Source organism: Chaetodon trifascialis, chromosome 8 (genome assembly GCF_039877785.1).
Source record: "Chaetodon trifascialis isolate fChaTrf1 chromosome 8, fChaTrf1.hap1, whole genome shotgun sequence".
NCBI lineage: Eukaryota > Metazoa > Chordata > Actinopteri > Chaetodontiformes > Chaetodontidae > Chaetodon > Chaetodon trifascialis.
Genome location: NC_092063.1, coordinates 7,430,967 through 7,448,817, shown reverse-complemented (window position 1 = coordinate 7,448,817; position 17,851 = coordinate 7,430,967). Strand labels below are relative to the sequence as shown.

Genomic DNA, 17,851 nt, shown 5'->3' with positions numbered 1-17,851 from the left:
TGTTGACGTATTTCGCAGCAGTTGGCATTTGAATTATGACTGTTGTAATTTTCTCCTGCTGGCTCATTTGCCTTCTAACAAAGATAAAAAAAATAAATAAATAAAAAAAACCTGGAGCTGGGGCAGTCTGATGACCTACGCCATTTGAATTAACCTCAGCTAATAAAAGTAAACAAGGACACAACATCAACGCAGTGTTTTCAGACTTTTTAAGTTTTAAAGGTCTTCACAGATCGACATCAGGATGAATGAGAATAGAGAAGAAAACCCATAATTTTAAGATCGAGTTAATGGTGTAATGATGGAAAATGCAAAGCAGAAAACATGTTTCTATGCTTCCTGGACTGCTGATGTCACTGCAGGCTGTTCCTCCTGCAGTCGCTTGTTGTTTTCGACTGACAGAAGAGGCTTTGATGATATTTCGCTGTCAGCTCGAGTCCTTTTATCTCTTCTGTGCTACACCTGCACTGGCTGAGCTGCTGCTGTCCATCCATCAGCAGAGAAAGGTTTATGAAATGGACGTGGAGGGCGGAGACCAAACATTTCTTCCCGGCGCATCCGCTGACCTTGTTGCATTAAATCAAGGCATCGATAGGCCTCAGATGTGACGCGTGCGGTAGAGCTGCAGGTGAAGCTGGGACAGAGAATTCAACAAAGTTCCACCGAAACATGAAATAACATCACACAATGAACAAACCGAGTCGGACATTTCCAATTGAGCCATTTATTAGTTGTACAATTATGAAAAATAATCATAAAAAAGACTGGAAGCCCAAGATTATTTACAATCTTTTTTTCTGAAGTGAGGTCCCGCTTCTGAGTCATTGTTTTCTCAGCCTTTTTTTTTTTTTTAAATCACAGGGTATTTATTCACGATATGTTTAACTTTATAAGACATAGTCCTTTTCTCTCTTTTGACAAACGTCAAAAATTACATACGTACATACATACATATACATATATATATATATATAGATATCTATAAAAGCAAAAATCATTCAAGTATCAAAATACAGACCGCTAGATTCATGTACAATATCATTCTGATCATTATCATCAGATTAGTCCCGAAATATCTCTCCTGATCATTAGCAATGTGCAAAAGCAGAACGGGACCAGGCTGATGGCCGAAGGTGCCGACACCAGCGAGCTGAAGACAGTGTACCGTAGAGTTATTGTACTGGCCTGACGACGTACCACATATACAACAGTTAAATCAAAACCACCTGACTATGTACCCATATACACATCGGCTGACGCAGAAGTACCATTAACAGTCAACACACTGGGAGTTAGCTAGGAGAAACATGCTGTGCCCTATTGTTCTGTTCTGCAGCTAAAATCTAAAACACGTACCAGCCTGCATGGCAGGTTTGGTGAATAATCTCGCCTAGATTAACTGAACAAAAGGAGCAGGGAAGGAGGAGAGAGAACTTCAGTGAACCACATCTGATCCAGTTCCAGCATTAGGACGCGTTTTTTTGTCCTATGAAACAATTAAAATATACAAAAAAAAAGGAGAGAAAACTTTCAAATCAAGTAAAAGCCACCCCCTGTTATATCGTTATTGTTATTATAAAAGAGTCTTTGTAGTGTCAGTTCCTCTGCCCTTTGAGTTTGGTTAGAGAGTTCCTCCCGTGCAAGATTACATTGTTAATCACAGTTACATGTACAGTATGTTGTGCATGAGAGGCTGATGGTCATGCAGAGACGCTACAATGTGTGGATACAGGACGAATAATCCAGGCAGGAGTGTGTACCTACAGTGTGAGGTCTCAGTTTGATGTACCTTTGTGTCATAACAACTAAAATGTTCCTTATCTCAGCTAGTTCCTCTTTAACGACGGGTTCTGCATCGAGACAGCGCAGGTGCACTTCCTGAAAGAGTAAACACTGACGCGCTCCACGAGGGAGGTCTGATGGGTGTCAGGAGGCGACCGTTCATTTCTCAGGAAACGCAGAAAGCATAACAAACACATCTGAGCGGGACAGGAAGCTAAACCGATGACGTCGGTGAGATCAGATGGACCGACGGGCCGCGCAGTGTTTACGCCTCCGGGCCCGCGTGTTACCGTGGTGAGCACGATCCAACTGGCGGTGTGATCTCGCTGCACGGGGAGTGGGTCGCTTTTCCAACAAAACATCCTACCCACCATGCAACGGGGCTCATTCCCGTCCTTTCTTACCGGCTGGGAGTGGCCACAGTGTTCAGCTATAGGGAAGGGACACACAGACACACGCACACAAAGCAGTGAGGTTAAAATAAAATAAACAACAGTGTGACGGTGACGGATCCCCCCCCCCCATCTTACAATGATTAACTCTTTCTCCAGCAGCTGTCACATATTAACCCAGCGTGAGTGGCCAAACAAAAGGCTGACGGGATGAACACAGAAGGCATTTGTTGTGATGAGAAGAACAGAAAACGACAGCACAGAGGAAATGCGCTCAGTCTTACACTGTGGGATTTGGTAAAAGTGCTTAGTTATAGTTAGTTCACTCCAGAGGAAGCATCAGGTTTAAATCCTGCTGCTCCTGACAGACAGACAGACAGACAGAGGAGGGCATGCTCGGCTTAAGAAGGCTTTGACCGTCTATTTTCTGGACCGCTAACATGTGGGTCCATATCAGCCTTTTGGCCCGATCCCGTCCTCCCACCCACCCCACTAGAAAATCCCCAAAAATGCTTACTTCATTAGCTCCAAAAAGGACCTTATCACAGTGCTATGATCTTAGCCTCCTTTGGCTTTGAGCAGACCGCTGACAGTGAAAAATATCCCCTTCAGTTAATCCAGCGCAACCTCTCGAACACCACGACCTCTGAATCCCCCTGAACAGAAACAGTCTGCTAAAGTCCGGCGCAGAATTACAGAACCAGTTTCCTCAGGAAACGCGTCCATCCAGGTACAGGATGTGTGCGGCTGGTCGCTCTCGGCTGCGGTAAGTCAGATTTTCTCAGCGCTCGGAGAAGTCAGGAGTTGAAAGATCAGAGTGAAAAGCCTCAGAGTGGCCGTCGCCTAACGGAGCAGGAAAAGCACCAAGAAGAAGAGAGCTGATCACCGAGAGTCAGTGGCGGGATGCCGACGAGGGGGGAGAAAGGGAAGCTCAGGGCTCAGGAAGCATTCAAGGTAAACAGAGAGGAGAGTAACAGTGAAGGTGAGCGGCAGGCTGGCAGGGTGAGGGGTGCCAGCTGGAAGAGGGTTGAGTGAGTGGAGGGGTTGCAGTAATAATCAATGCAGAGCGTGGAGGTGGTGCATGAGGGAGGAGCAAAGCACTCGGTTAGCGGCCGCAGGCTGTGTTGTTTCAGACGAAGACACCAGTGATGGCTGAAGGGGAGACGGGGGAGGGCGGGGGTCTGGCCCAGAGAGGCAAGAGTCACAGTAAAGGCACACAGAAGGAGGGGAAGGAAGAGGAGTGAGACCAGGCCCAGAGGTCAGAGGTCAGGGGGGAGAGGGGTCCAATCAGAATATGGTAGTCTCGTACTTAGTGCTGATAGTGCGCTTGGATTCCTTGGGGTCCACGAGCCACGTGGCGCTGCCCTGGGACTGAGAATCCCCCTCCTGTTCCACGACGTCCCCCTGCAAACACACACAGAGGGCATCAAACTCTCGGCCAGTGGCGCAAAGTAACTGAGTGCTTTTACTCAAGTGCTGTACAGTTTTGAGGTATTTGTACTTTACTTGAGTATTTCCATATTGTGCCTCTTTATACTTCTACTCCACCACAATTAGGAGGCAAATATTGATCAATACAAGAATTATAATCCAAGAAGAAACCGTGTCGTTCTGCAGAAGCACTTTTCATTTTAGTAGCATTTTGATGCAAATACTTCTGATAATACTTCAAATAATTCTGGTTCAGAATAAGGTAAAGGACTTTCACTTGGAAAAGAGTATTTCTACACTGTGGTAATGCTACTTTTACTTAAGTACAAGGTATGAGTCCTTCTTCCACCTCTGCTTTCGGCCTCGCAGCAGCAGTGGACGTCCAGTAATGATCAGACGGCGAGGAGCCTCAAAATCAGCTCCAGTGACTGTTTCCATACAGATGAACTCAGCCTGTTAATGTCGTATTCTACAGTCCAGTATTCTTTGTGATGACACATCTGTGCTGCCTTCAAAAGAGATTTCCACTAACAGTCCACAGTGTCTTATTTTACCTAAAACTAAAACATGTCTTCATTCGAAAAGTTCAAATTATTGACAAGTACCGTACATTAATGAACACAAAGCTGTTCAACTACATCATAGTGTGTTCTGAACTAAATGATTATACATATATGTTTTTAAGCAATGTACCTCACTACAGTTGAACTCACAGTACAAATACTAACACACTTCTACGACTTCTCGACTTAAATGTTGAGTTTGAAGGTTTATTCTTGCCCTCGGAAGCCGCAGTGTCACCACACAGTTTGTTTAGAATTAAGTACCATTAACCAACTACTGGTGTCAAAGTAAGAGTAAATTTTAAAGCTCAACTTTTAAGACAAGAGGTCCTGAAAGTGCAGGCACTGACTGAGGGTCTCTGTGCATGCAAACACTGATTGTGTTACCACCAAACTGTCACTAGGGGGCGCCTGAGTCAAAAGTAATAATGAACACATCCATCAGGCCACATGTGGCTGAGTGAGGGAAAGTTTAGCTCTTATATTTTTCACGGTGAAACATAGAAAAACAGCAGTACAAAAATGGGTTAAAGACACAAATGGAGGGTTATGGGAGTTTTAGGGCAGTGAGAAGAAAAAACAAACAGGAAGGCGGAAAAAAGGTGCAAAGTGTGAGAGGATGGAGACGAGACGGGATGAGGCGAGGATGTGAAGGCAGCACCTGAGCAGCAGGGCTGGCAGAGTGCAGCGGTAGGAAGGAGGGACGGTGGGTGGTGCAGGTGTAACAGTAACAGCAACGACTGTCGAGAGGAGGAGAGTCCTGGGAGAGATAAACACCGCCAGGAGGAGGAGGAGGAGAAGAGAGGAAGAAGAAGAGGAAGAGAAGAAGCAACTGTAACTGTGGTAGAGTGAGCCAAAGCGTTTCTGACATTTGATTAAATAAAGGTTGAAAATGAAAACATCAAAATCCAAAAGGTGAGAAACACACAGGCAGACACGGACGAGTGACAGTAAACATCACACTCTTACATGATTCTGTGAGTTCATTAAGCTGCAGTCGGAGATGTGAGACTGGTCCCCGAGGTGTAGTTACCTCATTTAAATTCAGCACAGGCTCACTTCTTAATGCTAATGGCCAAACAAACATCAGCGCGGCGTAATCATAGCGATGTGAGAAGCTGCAGACTGATACAAATGTTCTCAGACTTGTTAATGTGTTTTTGAAGAAAAGGCTCCAAATATGTTTCCCTGAAAGCAGAATTATGACACGAGGCGTGAGGATGACTCGGTAATGTGTGATACGCTTCAGAGCTGGGATTTCTGGCACAGCGTCGTCTATTTCCAAGAAGCACGGAGGAGCCGAAAGAGTCTGAAGTGGTCAGAACTCCAGCGACACTTGTAGCATAAAAAACAACTTTACTGTGAGACCAACATGTTTCGACGTGGACTTCATCAGGGTCGCTGACACTGCTGACCCGCCACGTTTTGACCTTTTCCTGCTCCAGTTTTGCACTGATAGACACTTCTTAATAGTGACAGTCCCCAAAATTTTTAATTTAGCAATATCTGTCCCCGTTGCGCTCCATCAAGAATTTTCAAAATCTGAAACTGTGGGCCCATCGTGACACAAATTTAGAAATTGGCACCATTAAAAATTATGCCGAATTCGGTATTAGCAGTCCCTGTTTGCAATGTAACCACTGATGTAGAGAAAACAATCACTGGATAATTTTGATACTCAAGAAAACTTTAAATGTGATGATTCCAAGGCAAGTTTGGCAGTCATAAGGTGAGCCTGTTTTCCATAATTTCTTAAGCGGATTTATAGACTCCTATTCGTGATGGGCATCAGAGATAATGATTTGCACATCCCTCTGAGTCTAAACATGCGTGAATCATGTCTGTGTGCTCAGATGTGGCCATAAGAAGGAGTCTGAACGTTGATGGAAATTGTGGCAAGCAGGCGCTACAGTGTTTTAAAGTACTGTAACTGCCTCCATGAGCTGTGTCACATCCACTGCTGCTGCTCCAGCTGCTGACTTGAAAAGCCGGCTGAATCAGGGAGCCAGACTGTAATAACTAACTTCCTGTTGTTTTTGCTTCTAATAAAACATTGGCAATAAACTATTCAATAAAATGTTCATATATTTATGTGCGTTTTGACGTTTTGTGCTTCGTTATGGTGTTCCAACTCACCGCTGACTTCCGTACACTGCCTCGTGGTTTGGGTACAGGTCGGCTGGACTTGGTCTCAATGACCTCTGAGCCGGGTCCCACTGGGAGGTTCTGGTGCTGTTTGGTCCTCTGGGCCTGCAGAGCCAGCTGATAGGCGACCTCAAACGCCTGGCCGAGCGTCAGTATAATCTCATAGGTCAGGTTCTGTGCAGAAAGGGAGAAAGAGGCAGACCAGACCGGTTTGAAGTATTCTGGGCTTTGAGTCTCCCAGCCCGGAGAACAACACGAGTGAGTTTGCAGTGAGACAGCAAAATCTATCAGACTAAAGTTTCTTTCCCCTAAAACTTCTTCAAAACAAAATTGCATAACAAGGAGAAGTGGCAGTAATCTCGGGAGTATTTTGCAGCAGCTCCCCTCAGTACCTGAACCGGATACATCCGCTGTAGCTTAGTATTAAAGCTGCTGCTGCACTCTATTGTTACAGCCTGACAGCCTCCAAATACGAACAAGCACCTCAGACTAATGACAGAGGATTCAAGCTTCACAGAACATGCCTGGGGAAGTAAAAAGCAATCACACGGCAAGAGCAGACACAGAGCTTTGAAATCATCTGCATATCCTTCGATGAGGAATCTGTCCCGGGACGAACGCGCCGCCTGTTTACTTCATGTCCTGATGTGCCTCTTGGCTGACAGATGGGATCAGCTCTGCGTTCCCTCTTTGTGCGGTGAGGAGTGTCTGGTGGAGGCTGCTAGCAGCAATATGGTCAATCCAGCAGCCTTTGATGGTTATCACACTGCTTTAGCGCTTCCTGCTGAGGGGCAGCCCACCACAGCAACCCAGAGGAGGCTGAGCATTAGGCTGACTTTAGTCTGGAATGACCCTGGCTGCATTGTGAGGCAGATTAGCAGGATAATCATCAGATCTCAGGGGGAAACAGAGTGGGTAATGGGGGGCTAGTTATCATGGCCAGAGTGGCACTGAGTGTACGAGGAGGCAATCAGCTCCAACTGAAGCGTGGCACCTTGAGTAGATAGGGCTGTCCAGAGATAACAGTGTTGACCGAGTAGGCTGTCACATCTCCTCAGTGTTAAGCAGGAATTCAAATTCACCAGTAAGGAAAGTTTTCAACACCAGAAAATCCTCCTGCTCGTATTTCCGCCTTATTTAGGTTAAAAAACAGCAAATGCAAAGGCGTCAGAATAAGCCTCACAATTCACCCCGAGACAGACGGGCCTGTGTGTTTCTTACCACGTCCACGGTGCTGAACACATGGCAGTAGTGGTGGCTGGTCTGCAGGTCCTTGGTGATGTAGGCGAACGTGCACAAGTCCTCTGGGTCCTGGGCTGCGCATGAGATATTCCGGATCTCGTGCTCCGCGATGATGTTCTGCACCGAGAAGAGAGGCAGCACAGGACTCACTAATGGAACTATACAGGCCATAAATAACATTTTGAGTTCCCATTTGATGATATTATCATGACGCAGACAGAATATCAACCCAGGTAATACGGATGGCCAGTGTTATAAGTGCTGCATTATGAAAAAACAGGATTTATAAATATGACAAGAGACAGCCAGAGAGGAGGAGACATTGAGGCATAAATCGTGTTTCACAGCCATCGCAGTAAAGTACAGCCATACAAAGAAAGACCAGGCTGAGCTTCCAAGGCAACCTGTCACAGCGCTTTTTTATTAATGTCAAATAAATGTCAATATCCCCGTCAGGAAATACAAACATGAACAAATCTGACAGGAACTTGCAGCCATGACATTTACAAGCAGTGAAAGGAAGCTGTGTGACGTCTGACTGCACCTCTCTCAGGCACATGATCTCAATATGTTACAAAAGAAAACCATTATTTCCACTTTGTTTAGGCTGATGACTCCAAAGACACGCAGGGTTAGAAGCAGTGTGTGCCGGCAGAGGCTCACCTTATTGGCTGCATCAATGAACTTAACGCCCTTGTAGGTGATGGAGAGGACGATGGTGGGGACTTTTCTCATTTGTTCTGTCGACCTCTGCGGGACAAAAGACAGAAAGGACATTAAGGTACTCTAAAGTTCACTTATTCTATATGTGCATTATGTCCTGCGTCCGTCCCCTTAGGCTCGAGAGGGAACTTACCCGCATTTTGGCACAAGCATCCTGCGTTGACTCTGTACCCCGTAGATCCTTAATCAGCATGGATCCGAGGTACTGCAGTGGAACAGGAGAGATGTTGGTGCGTAGGTTCAAAGAAAACCTCATCATGTAGGAAGGAGAAAGGCGGGAACTTACATTGGCTTCGTAGGCGCAGGATTCAAAGATGAGTTTCTCGGGCTGATGATGCCAGTTCTGGACCGGAGCGTACGGGGCTGCCAGACTAGGCGGCCGCAGGGTCAGACGGGTCTCTCTGTGCCGTTCTTCATACCAGTCCTGGAAAAAAAGAGGTATTATTATTATTCTTATAAGGCCGCTTTAATCACTGGACCACTGCTGAAATGACGGATCCAGATCAGCCCAAACATACGTGTGCTCTGTGCCGTTCACTTCGATATCTTTGGGCAACGTCATAGTCAGCATCCGGCACTTTCTTCTTCCCCGGCTCTCCTCCCGGCAGCAGGGGGTCCATTGAGCGTCCCGTGTAGGATTCCATCTGACTGAGGGGAGACGAGGTCTGGGATCCAGGCAGGTCTTGGCACTGGAGAGACAGAGTCGGACACGGTTAGTTGTCCCGTCATGATCAAAGTGTGCAGATGAGTGTAAACAGTGTTGGAGTGCGTGCTCCTCACCCTGATCTGAGACAAGCGAGGAGGCTTGACTGGAGGCTCCTCATAGGGCCTCTCCGCTAAGGAAGCAATGATGCGTTTCCTGTGACCAAGTAGGGAGATCTTTAGCACCTGGAGGACAGAGGACATCGTCTGGTGAACGAGTGGAGCAGCACTCGAGGAAGCACGAGTGCTGGCAAGTTGGAGGCAGACCAAGAAACATCCGTTACTGCTGCTTAACTTGTCATTACAGCTTTCCCTGGAGTCCTCAAGTCTCTGACCATAAATGAGACCTTAAACGTGTTATTTCAGAATAACTCTCATGAAAGCATCTGTGTTTAACCACTTTGTCTTGTTTCCTTTAACAACCTTGCTGCATCAAAAAGCTTACTGCTTTATTTCCTGACCTTTAAACCTTGAACCACTTGAAGAATTGGACCCCCCCAGTATTCAGCACCAAAGCTCTGTGTATTCACCTTCAAAGTCTGAGCTTCCAGCCTCCTTAACCTGAAGCTGGAGTAAACTGTCAAACTTGTCCCTTATCCAGAATTTTCGTTAACACACAGCAAAACTAATTTCACCCTCTGATACTCCTCGTAGTCCCTGTACGTCACTGTGACTCACGTTGACAATCTCCAGCTCCCACAGGTTTTTGACACAGTCTAGAGAGCGGTAGCCGCTGGCCAGGAAGTTGTGTAAGTACTCGTGCAGGCCCAGGTTCTCCAGCCAGGAGGACAGGGAGCTGCTGCCGTCACAGCCCAGCGCTTTCACCTGCAGGAGAAGACGTGATCATTCACTGGTGCTTTGAGGGCTTCGGGACAATGTCTGCGTCCACACGCTGCTTCCCTTCCTGACTTTTTGAGGGAACTATGACCCCAGACATGTATATTCATGCATGGCTCAAAGGAGGTGCCAGACAATAGGTTAGATTTAGTGCAGTGGTCAGAGAAGTAGTGAGATCTTTTATTTAAGAGTGCAACAGTGTGAAAGTCCTGCGTTCAAAATCCAACTTCAGTAGAGGTGCAGAAGTATTATCAACTAAATGCTGCTAAGCACACAATCTGCAGAAAGGTGTCCCCACTGATACAGTAAGTAACTGTAAGTAGCATTTTATTGTTGCAGCTAGCTGCGGTGGAGCTACTTTAGCATCTACTTTACATCCAGTTAGTTTAGTCCAGCAGTTTCCAGCCTCGGGGTCGGGATAAAATCTGAGTATTAAGATAAATCTGAGTGGTCATGAGATGATTAATGGGAGATTCAAATTTCTGTGGTGCAGTATTGGATAATCTTAGTTCTTTAGGCCTCAGAGAACAGAGAGAGATATTCAAATGAAACAATCTTCACTGCGGAAAAAAACTTTTTGTTGGGATTGTTAACTAATAAACCTCTGAAATGTCACACACGCCTCCAGCTAGACAAGTGATTCTTAAGTACAGCACCGGGATAAATGTACTTTCCAGCAGTGCACCACTGTCTTGGCATTGAGGGGAGAATAGTGCCCTGTAATGGAGCATCAGATGCAACGCAAGACACCCAATCAGGTCATACTAAGCTGACATAAGTACTGAAGTAGTAATCAATAATTTGTCACCTTGGGTAACGAGCGCGCTGCATGCAAGATCTTCTTTCTGTGGCTTGGATCTGTGATCCCAATCTCTCTCAGGTCCTGGTCCTCCATTACGTTGCTCCCCTATAGGATTAAAAAAACAAACCACTGTTAAAAGATATGAGCTTTAATTTCTAGAAGCATCAAGTGATGAATTTAATGCAGAAAATGTTGCAACATGATGTAAAAAAGTCATATAAATAAACATTATTATGTTCTGCTGCACTCCAAGGTTACATCTAGTTTAGACAAATCCTGCAGGAGAGGAGCCGACGCCGCAAGTTAAGTATTGATCACGAGTAATGCCACCATTGCAGAAAAAGGGTCAATTACTCTTGAGTGAAATCTTCAAACTCGTCCCTGGGAGCCAACCTACTGACTGTAGCAAAGGGGGCCACGTCGATAGCCCCTTGAATGAGATGTGAGTGCGTGGGGGAGGGGAGCTGACAGGGTTGTGTGTGTAAATGATGGTCAAACCCATCTTTGGTTACACGCAGTACCACCTTTGGGACTGTGTGGCAGGTAATGGATAACGGAGAAAGCAGCGATAAATCATTGACAGAGCTGCAGAGTGGTCAGCGATATGAGATGGAGGGAGCAGAATACGACTGCATCAATAGCTGACTGTAACTGATGGCTGCAGGGGAAGAAAATCAAAACACCCTGACATGTCAAAGGAAGGCCTCCGTTTCATTAGCAGCGTCCTTTTAGCGGATCTGTCTAAATAAATTAAGCATTGCAAAGTATTGCTACACAGGTGAGCAGGAAGAGGCCAGTAGCAGCTCCGGGTCCATCTTATTGAACCACAGATGCTCGCGGTGTTGCTTCAAAACACCGGGTCAGCAAGTACATCTCACATGTTCAAGTATCACGATGCTGCTGCCTCAGGAACAAATAGTGACGGCTCAGGAAACACGCGGCTGACTCTTCAACGTGAACCTCACGCTAATTGTACGGCGCTCACCTCCGCGCACACACATAAAACACACGCAGCGGCGACGGGATGGAAGCGCAGCTGTCTGTAGGTCAAACCTGACAGCCTGTTTTTCATGCAGACGCTGTAGATGCAAACAAGGGGTGGGAAGGATGAGCAGGGGGGAGGAGCGAGCCTGTCAGCGAGAGTAAAAACTGCAGAGTAATCTCAGTAATGCTGCTTGTAGAATCACAATGTTAATCACAATTTCGCTGAGTAAGTCACCGACGCGCAGTGTCACAAAGACGCAACAGTCAGAGTGCACGCGTGTGTAATGTGAGCAGTGTGGTGAAGAGAGGACAGAAAAGACAGAACAAAAGACGGACAGTGAGTGAGAGAGACATAAAGACAAAGACAGACAGAAAAAAGACAGAAAGACAGACAGATGGACCCAGACAGACAGACAGACAGACAGACAGACAGACAGACAGACAAAGAGAACAAAAGAAACACAGGACAGAAAGAAGACCAAAAACAGAAAGACAAACAGAAAGGACAGAAATACAGGCAGAGAGGAAGAAAGAACAAAAGACAGACAGACAGACAGACAGACAGACAGACAGACAGACAGACAGAAAAGCGACACTAAGGTCAGAAAAAGGATGGACACTAAGGTCAGAAAAAGGATGGAGAGACAAACAGATGAAAGAAAGAAAGAAAGAAAGAAAGAAAGAAAGAAAGAAAGAAAGAAAGAAAGAAAGAAAGAAAGAAAGAAAGAAGATGGAAAGACAGTAAGTAAGAAAGCAAGACAGAGAAAAGAAGACAAAAAGACAGACTATAAGACAAAAAAAGAGAGATGGACAGAAAGACACATATGGACAAGAATGAAGCTGGACAGACAGACAGAAACACCCACACAGACAGACAGAAAGACAAAGAAAAAGACAGACAGACTGAAAAGTGACACTAAGAACAGAAAGAAAGGACAGAAAGACAGACAGATGGACGGACAGAAAGTGTAAATGAGCGGCTGAACTCTCAGAAGTCACGTTGTTCGTAGCGATGGTGACGCTCGGCGCTCGCTAGCGTCGCGTTGAGACCTCATGACGTAACTCTCTGACTCACAATGAACTGACGGGTCAAAGGTCATTATCTCTGAGCAGCCCCACGCGTCTCCAGCTGAGGACAGGAAGTGCGTACGGAGCTGGACGGATGATGGTGATTTCACAGCGCGTGGATCGCGCATCACTGTCCCGCTGGAGACGGGCCGATGAGGGGACGTGCAGCTCTGAACCTAAAGGCCTTTCTGCCGTTTCCTCGGCCGTTTCTGGACTCTTTCACCGTTAAGTTTCAGTGCAGCTGTTCTGTCTCATGTGTTTGCTGCATACTTTGTCTCAGGGCCTGAAAACTTTCCTGTTTGTTGAACTTATTAGAACTTTAGGATGCGGTTTATCATCATATCCATCGCTTACATAAGCACAGGAAACGTGCAATCTGATCCATTTCCACTGCAGATATCCCGGCTTGTCTAAACGTTTGTTATGAAACAGACCTATCGGGTCATGTGGGTTTGGTGGAGACTGACATCAGTCTGTTCAATAAACAATTAAACAAACAATCACCAACAATAAGCGATTAACTCTGAAAAAATGCTAACATCTACTAACTGTTAGTGTTTTCTCTCTATTTGGCTTCATATTAAGATAAACATATGCACCACTATCTAGTTGTTTATTAGCATGTGCACCAGTACTATATTGGCTTTTTATCAGTCATTATTATTATATTTGTTTAAAAGCACTTTAGCGTCAAAAAGATCAGTCAATTAATCCGTCACTTGATCAACAGAAAGTTGATCTGTGACCATTTTATTAACGGATTAATCCTTTCAGTCATTTCTTCACGGCCTCTCAGATGTAGCAGACTGAATATCATTTGGTTTCGGACTGTTGGCCAGACAAAACTAATCGCTTGAAGATGTCACCTTGAGCTCTGCATTGAATAACTGAGAAAATAAATTGTCAGATTCACTAATAATGAAAATGAGTGTTCGCTGCAGCTCTAAGCCACATTTTCCTGCCCTGAACCAAACCCAGCTGAATAAAACTGTGAGCCCTTACAAGGTGAAAAATGCTTGAAGGGGATCATCTCGTCTTTGAAAGGTGGCTGAGTTGATGAAGCTCCGTCTCCAGCAACATAAATATTCCATTCACCTCTGCCGAATCTTGATAAGCCATTTATCCCCACAAAAAGACTTGGAAAACAGTGCGGCTTGACAGACATGGTGGTGACAACTCTGCAGGGGGGAAATCTGACTGATGTGGTTCCACTTCATCCTCACCGCGGCCTCAGCAGGTCTAAAAGCGAGGCTACGCTGGTTAAGGGAAAGCTTACATCAGCACAACACGGCTGAAAAGAATACATCTGGACTGGTGGAAGCTAGGAGGGTTTGAGTCTCTGTTTGTGCAGCCCATCCGTCTCCACTTCCTCCTGTCCTCTCATTAAAATGCTGCTCTCTCCTCGGCCTATCCGGGGCACAGCCACGGCGGTCCCTCTGGTTTAAAAGCACTCTGAATTCAGGCCAGGGGCCCGAGGCCACGGATCGCTCATACCGGCCGCCTAAGCGACAGCTCACCCACAGCACTGAAAATCATAGTTTGTTCGCCTAAACAGGCTGTCATAAGACCACACGGGTCTGTGAAGGAGGGCTAAGAGGAAACCGCGATGGAGAGACGGTAAGGATGTTTCAAAATGAATCATTTATACCATCTAATTCCTTCTCAAATGTTTTTCAAACGGGTAATCGGACAATGCATCACCACCATTACGCCAAGAGAAAAATCAATGAATCCATTCCCAATCCTCCAGCTTCTAATGCATGGAGCCATTACTGAATTTCCAATTTGTCTGCAGGCTTTGTCTCTTTCCAAAGCAACCACTCTGCATTTTGTTAAAGGCGTGCTGTGCAGGAATTGTCAGTTACTGTCTGCAAACGCGACATCCAAACTCGGCCTCTTCTCCTCAAAGCCTCCAGAATCGCCCTGTTCGTAGCTGCACTGCAAGCTACGATGCTGATTCCAAAAAAGTTGGGATGCTGTTTTTAATGTAAATAAAAACATTTCACAACTTTCAGCCGCTCCTGTCCCAACTGGTTTGTAACTGGGACTGCACGACTGTAGGAATGAGACGTGTTGTACTGGAAAAGCCGGTGCTTTACCGAGCTAACCTCCTATTAGCTATTTGTTCAAGAGAAAATAAGCTCCACGTCTTCATCTCCGTCCTCTCCTTCAGTGCTCGCCAGCAGATGAAAGTCAGCGCTACATTCACTCTCATCTTGGAACAGGCCTCTTCCCGCTGGCATTTTGCTTCGTTGTATTTGCATTTTTTCGGCTCTGCGCCTGCTGTTTTCATAGCTTCCTCTTGGATGCATGCTTACAGTCCTGACCTCTCCTCTTCGCTGTTATTGGCTGGGGGCTGCACACCAACTGCTGACAGGTTATAGACAATGAGAAAGCAGAGGCAGGGGGCAGGGGCTGACGCAGAACTGATGTCCTCTCACACCTTCGCATAACTTTTTAGATTAAAACTGAGTTCTTTCGTAACAAGTTTTTGCTTCTAGTCGGCACCACTGACTCAAAGCTTGAAGTGAATTTGTTCCTCTCCAGCTGGCTCCGTGGATGCTAGCTTCAGACAAAGTGACGCCCCTGCAGAGGCGCATCGGTGCCTTGAATACCAACTAACTCGGGGCTCTGCTGGCTGACCCTGTCACAGCTGACGATACAGCCACCAGCAGCTCTGGAGCAGAGGCCGACAGAAAGGGAGCAGTTTCATTTCGACAAGCGTTACTTGTCAGTAACGGCGAGGGCTGGAGAGCCGTGTGGCCGCCGTGCAGAGAGAGTTTCATCAGGACATTTGCTCCATGAGTCGATAAAAAGCGTCTAATTGGTTTCAGAGGAGGCTCGTCTCTGCTTCGGTGCTTGAACACAATACAATCACCGCCGTTATTGATCCACTTCTAAAGCGAGCCTACAGGGGAGGCAGAGATCACAGCAGTCTGACTGGCAGAGTAAACACTGTTTAATTAGTGATCCCATTGCTACAGTTGACATGCTGCTTCTCATCCATTGTTTTTCAATGCATTTCATTCCCACAGGAAGATTAAAAGAAGCCTTCAGATCATTTCGGAGAGGCTGGTACGGCGTGCTGCTCGGCGGATGCTAAATTTTTCCATTTGATGATGAAAAAGATGTGACTATTTCTGCCCGCACGCAAATTTGACTTGACTGTAACAGCCCGACTACAGAGAGGATATCACGGCAGGATTATATTCTTAATTAGATTTTAGGCAGCCATGATTCTCCAGCAATGATGTCTGTAACATTTAAGGGTGAAAATGAGTTTGTGTGTCATTTAGAGATGATGCACTGGATCAGTTTGGTAATCATGAGGATTTGTTCCAAACAAATCTATCAGTGACAATCTGTATGGAGTGTTCAATATCAATTAGATAAGACATTAGGAAATAAAGAATCAAAGGAATATATAAAGTAAAACGGTAGAAATGAACAAATAAATTATAAAATTATTTTTAAAAATCATCAAAACTCAATTTTAATGAAATATTGTGTTATCATTCTTATTTGTTGAATGAAAAACTTTTCTTAAAAATTTCTTAAAATATTTTACAAATTATTGGTTCATTTACACAACTTATTCATGCAGAAATGTGTTTCTTAACTCTTGATTTAATACTGATCATTCACCGGAGTTCATCTGCGTAGGCCTCAGTGTTGATAGGCTATTACATGTGATGTGTGACCAATCAGTACGTGCTGGGGGCGGGACCATTGAGTGAGACTACAGAGTGGTGACTTCAGGCAGAGAGACGCGGCTGTATCAGAGCTCAAAATACAGACATAAAAGTACATTTTTATGTATGTAAGTTGATGAAACTGGTAGATAAAATTCATGAGAGAAAGTTTAAGAAAAAAAAAAACTTCATTCAAGTTGAGGATTTTGTTTGAGGATTAGTTTTTTAAGAAGGACAACATCATGAAATATGCCAGGAGAGATTCAAAGCTTCGACTGAAAACCTGATTAGAAGAGTTGAAGGTAAAAAAAATGACATTCATACAGCCCTAATTTTGGAGCTCCATAAGTCTGTGCCTGGAGGCCGGTGCGACTAATAAAATTAGATAAAATATCTGTCTGCCAACAATGAAACAGCCTGTTCCTGCTCCATCCACTCTAATGCACAAGAGCACATTAAACACAATTAGAAAAGTTTAGCAAAGACGAGGTGACTCAGAGGGTAATTTCTCATTTCCAACCAAACTGGGATTTTTAAGAGAGGTCAACATTTACTGAGGGGAGGACGCGCTGTTTGAAAGGTTTTTTCTAAATCCTCCTGCGATTTCAGGGAGCCAGGTAAGCCGTGTTTAAAGATAGAAAAATTGCCAGCTCTCCGCTTTGAAAAAAAGAGGACTCGGGGCTGAGGAGGGAGAGTGTGAAAGACTGGAAAAGACAGTAGGAAGATTAAACCTAGAGAGTAACTTCAGAGGCTTCAACACAGAATTAAACATGGGTGTTGATGACACCGGTGACAGCGAGAGAGGCAGATAAATGCTCCGCTCTCAGGTTATGCAAAGTAGATTAAAGATTACTCATGCAAGCATCGTTTTACACTGGAATTAGTCACACACAGCTGACTTCTACACCTATAGGACGCATCCATGCCACACAAAATAAATAAAATAAATAAATAAATTCACATTTATTTTGGTATTCATCGGAGTAACGGTTCTGTTATATAATATATGTGTATATATGAGAAAATGAGGCAAAAAGGGTCGATTTTTCTGCTCCCTGGAGACCATGGAGTCTTAATTTACACGCTTTGAATAACAAACTATCAGCACTGACCCTCCTTTGGCAGGATGTAAACATGGACTGCAGTGTTGTCACCTGTGAGACTTTCAGCTTAACTAACTTCACTGTATGAATCGCGTTCGTTTGCATGAACTTTAGCTGCATTTGCCACTGAATATACTCCACACTGCAGTCTATTCGGCCGCTGTCATGATGTCAGACCTTAACCTTGATTTAAACATTTCTCAGCCTCCCCGTCTGTGGAAATGAGGGATTTAAAGATTGATTTCAACCCGGGCGAACATTTTGATCTTTGATCTTTTCAGGCAGACGGGAAACATCTGTCGGATCAGGAAAGTACTTTTGAAGATAAAACCTGCTGCCGGATAACAGGTAATATATCAGGTGAAGGTAGCAGCATGTGACCAAA

General features: G+C 45.1%; 1 protein-coding gene across 1 annotated transcript in view; it reads right to left on the bottom strand.

The window, feature by feature from the left end:
- Positions 1-708: 708 nt before the first annotated feature.
- Positions 709-17,851, bottom strand: part of LOC139335744 (ankyrin repeat and SAM domain-containing protein 1A) — a 66,264-nt gene continuing 49,121 nt past the window's right edge. Inside the window, exons 19-30 of the mRNA XM_070969510.1 lie at positions 10,626-10,724; positions 9,659-9,805; positions 9,059-9,166; positions 8,797-8,967; positions 8,565-8,702; positions 8,412-8,483; positions 8,219-8,305; positions 7,535-7,672; positions 6,305-6,487; positions 4,830-4,928; positions 3,484-3,578; positions 709-2,212 (exon numbers count right to left, since the gene is read on the bottom strand). Coding sequence (XP_070825611.1) covers positions 2,209-2,212; positions 3,484-3,578; positions 4,830-4,928; positions 6,305-6,487; positions 7,535-7,672; positions 8,219-8,305; positions 8,412-8,483; positions 8,565-8,702; positions 8,797-8,967; positions 9,059-9,166; positions 9,659-9,805; positions 10,626-10,724 — 1,341 coding nt within the window. The 3' untranslated portion in view covers positions 709-2,208. The remainder of the gene's footprint in view (positions 2,213-3,483; positions 3,579-4,829; positions 4,929-6,304; positions 6,488-7,534; positions 7,673-8,218; positions 8,306-8,411; positions 8,484-8,564; positions 8,703-8,796; positions 8,968-9,058; positions 9,167-9,658; positions 9,806-10,625; positions 10,725-17,851) is intronic.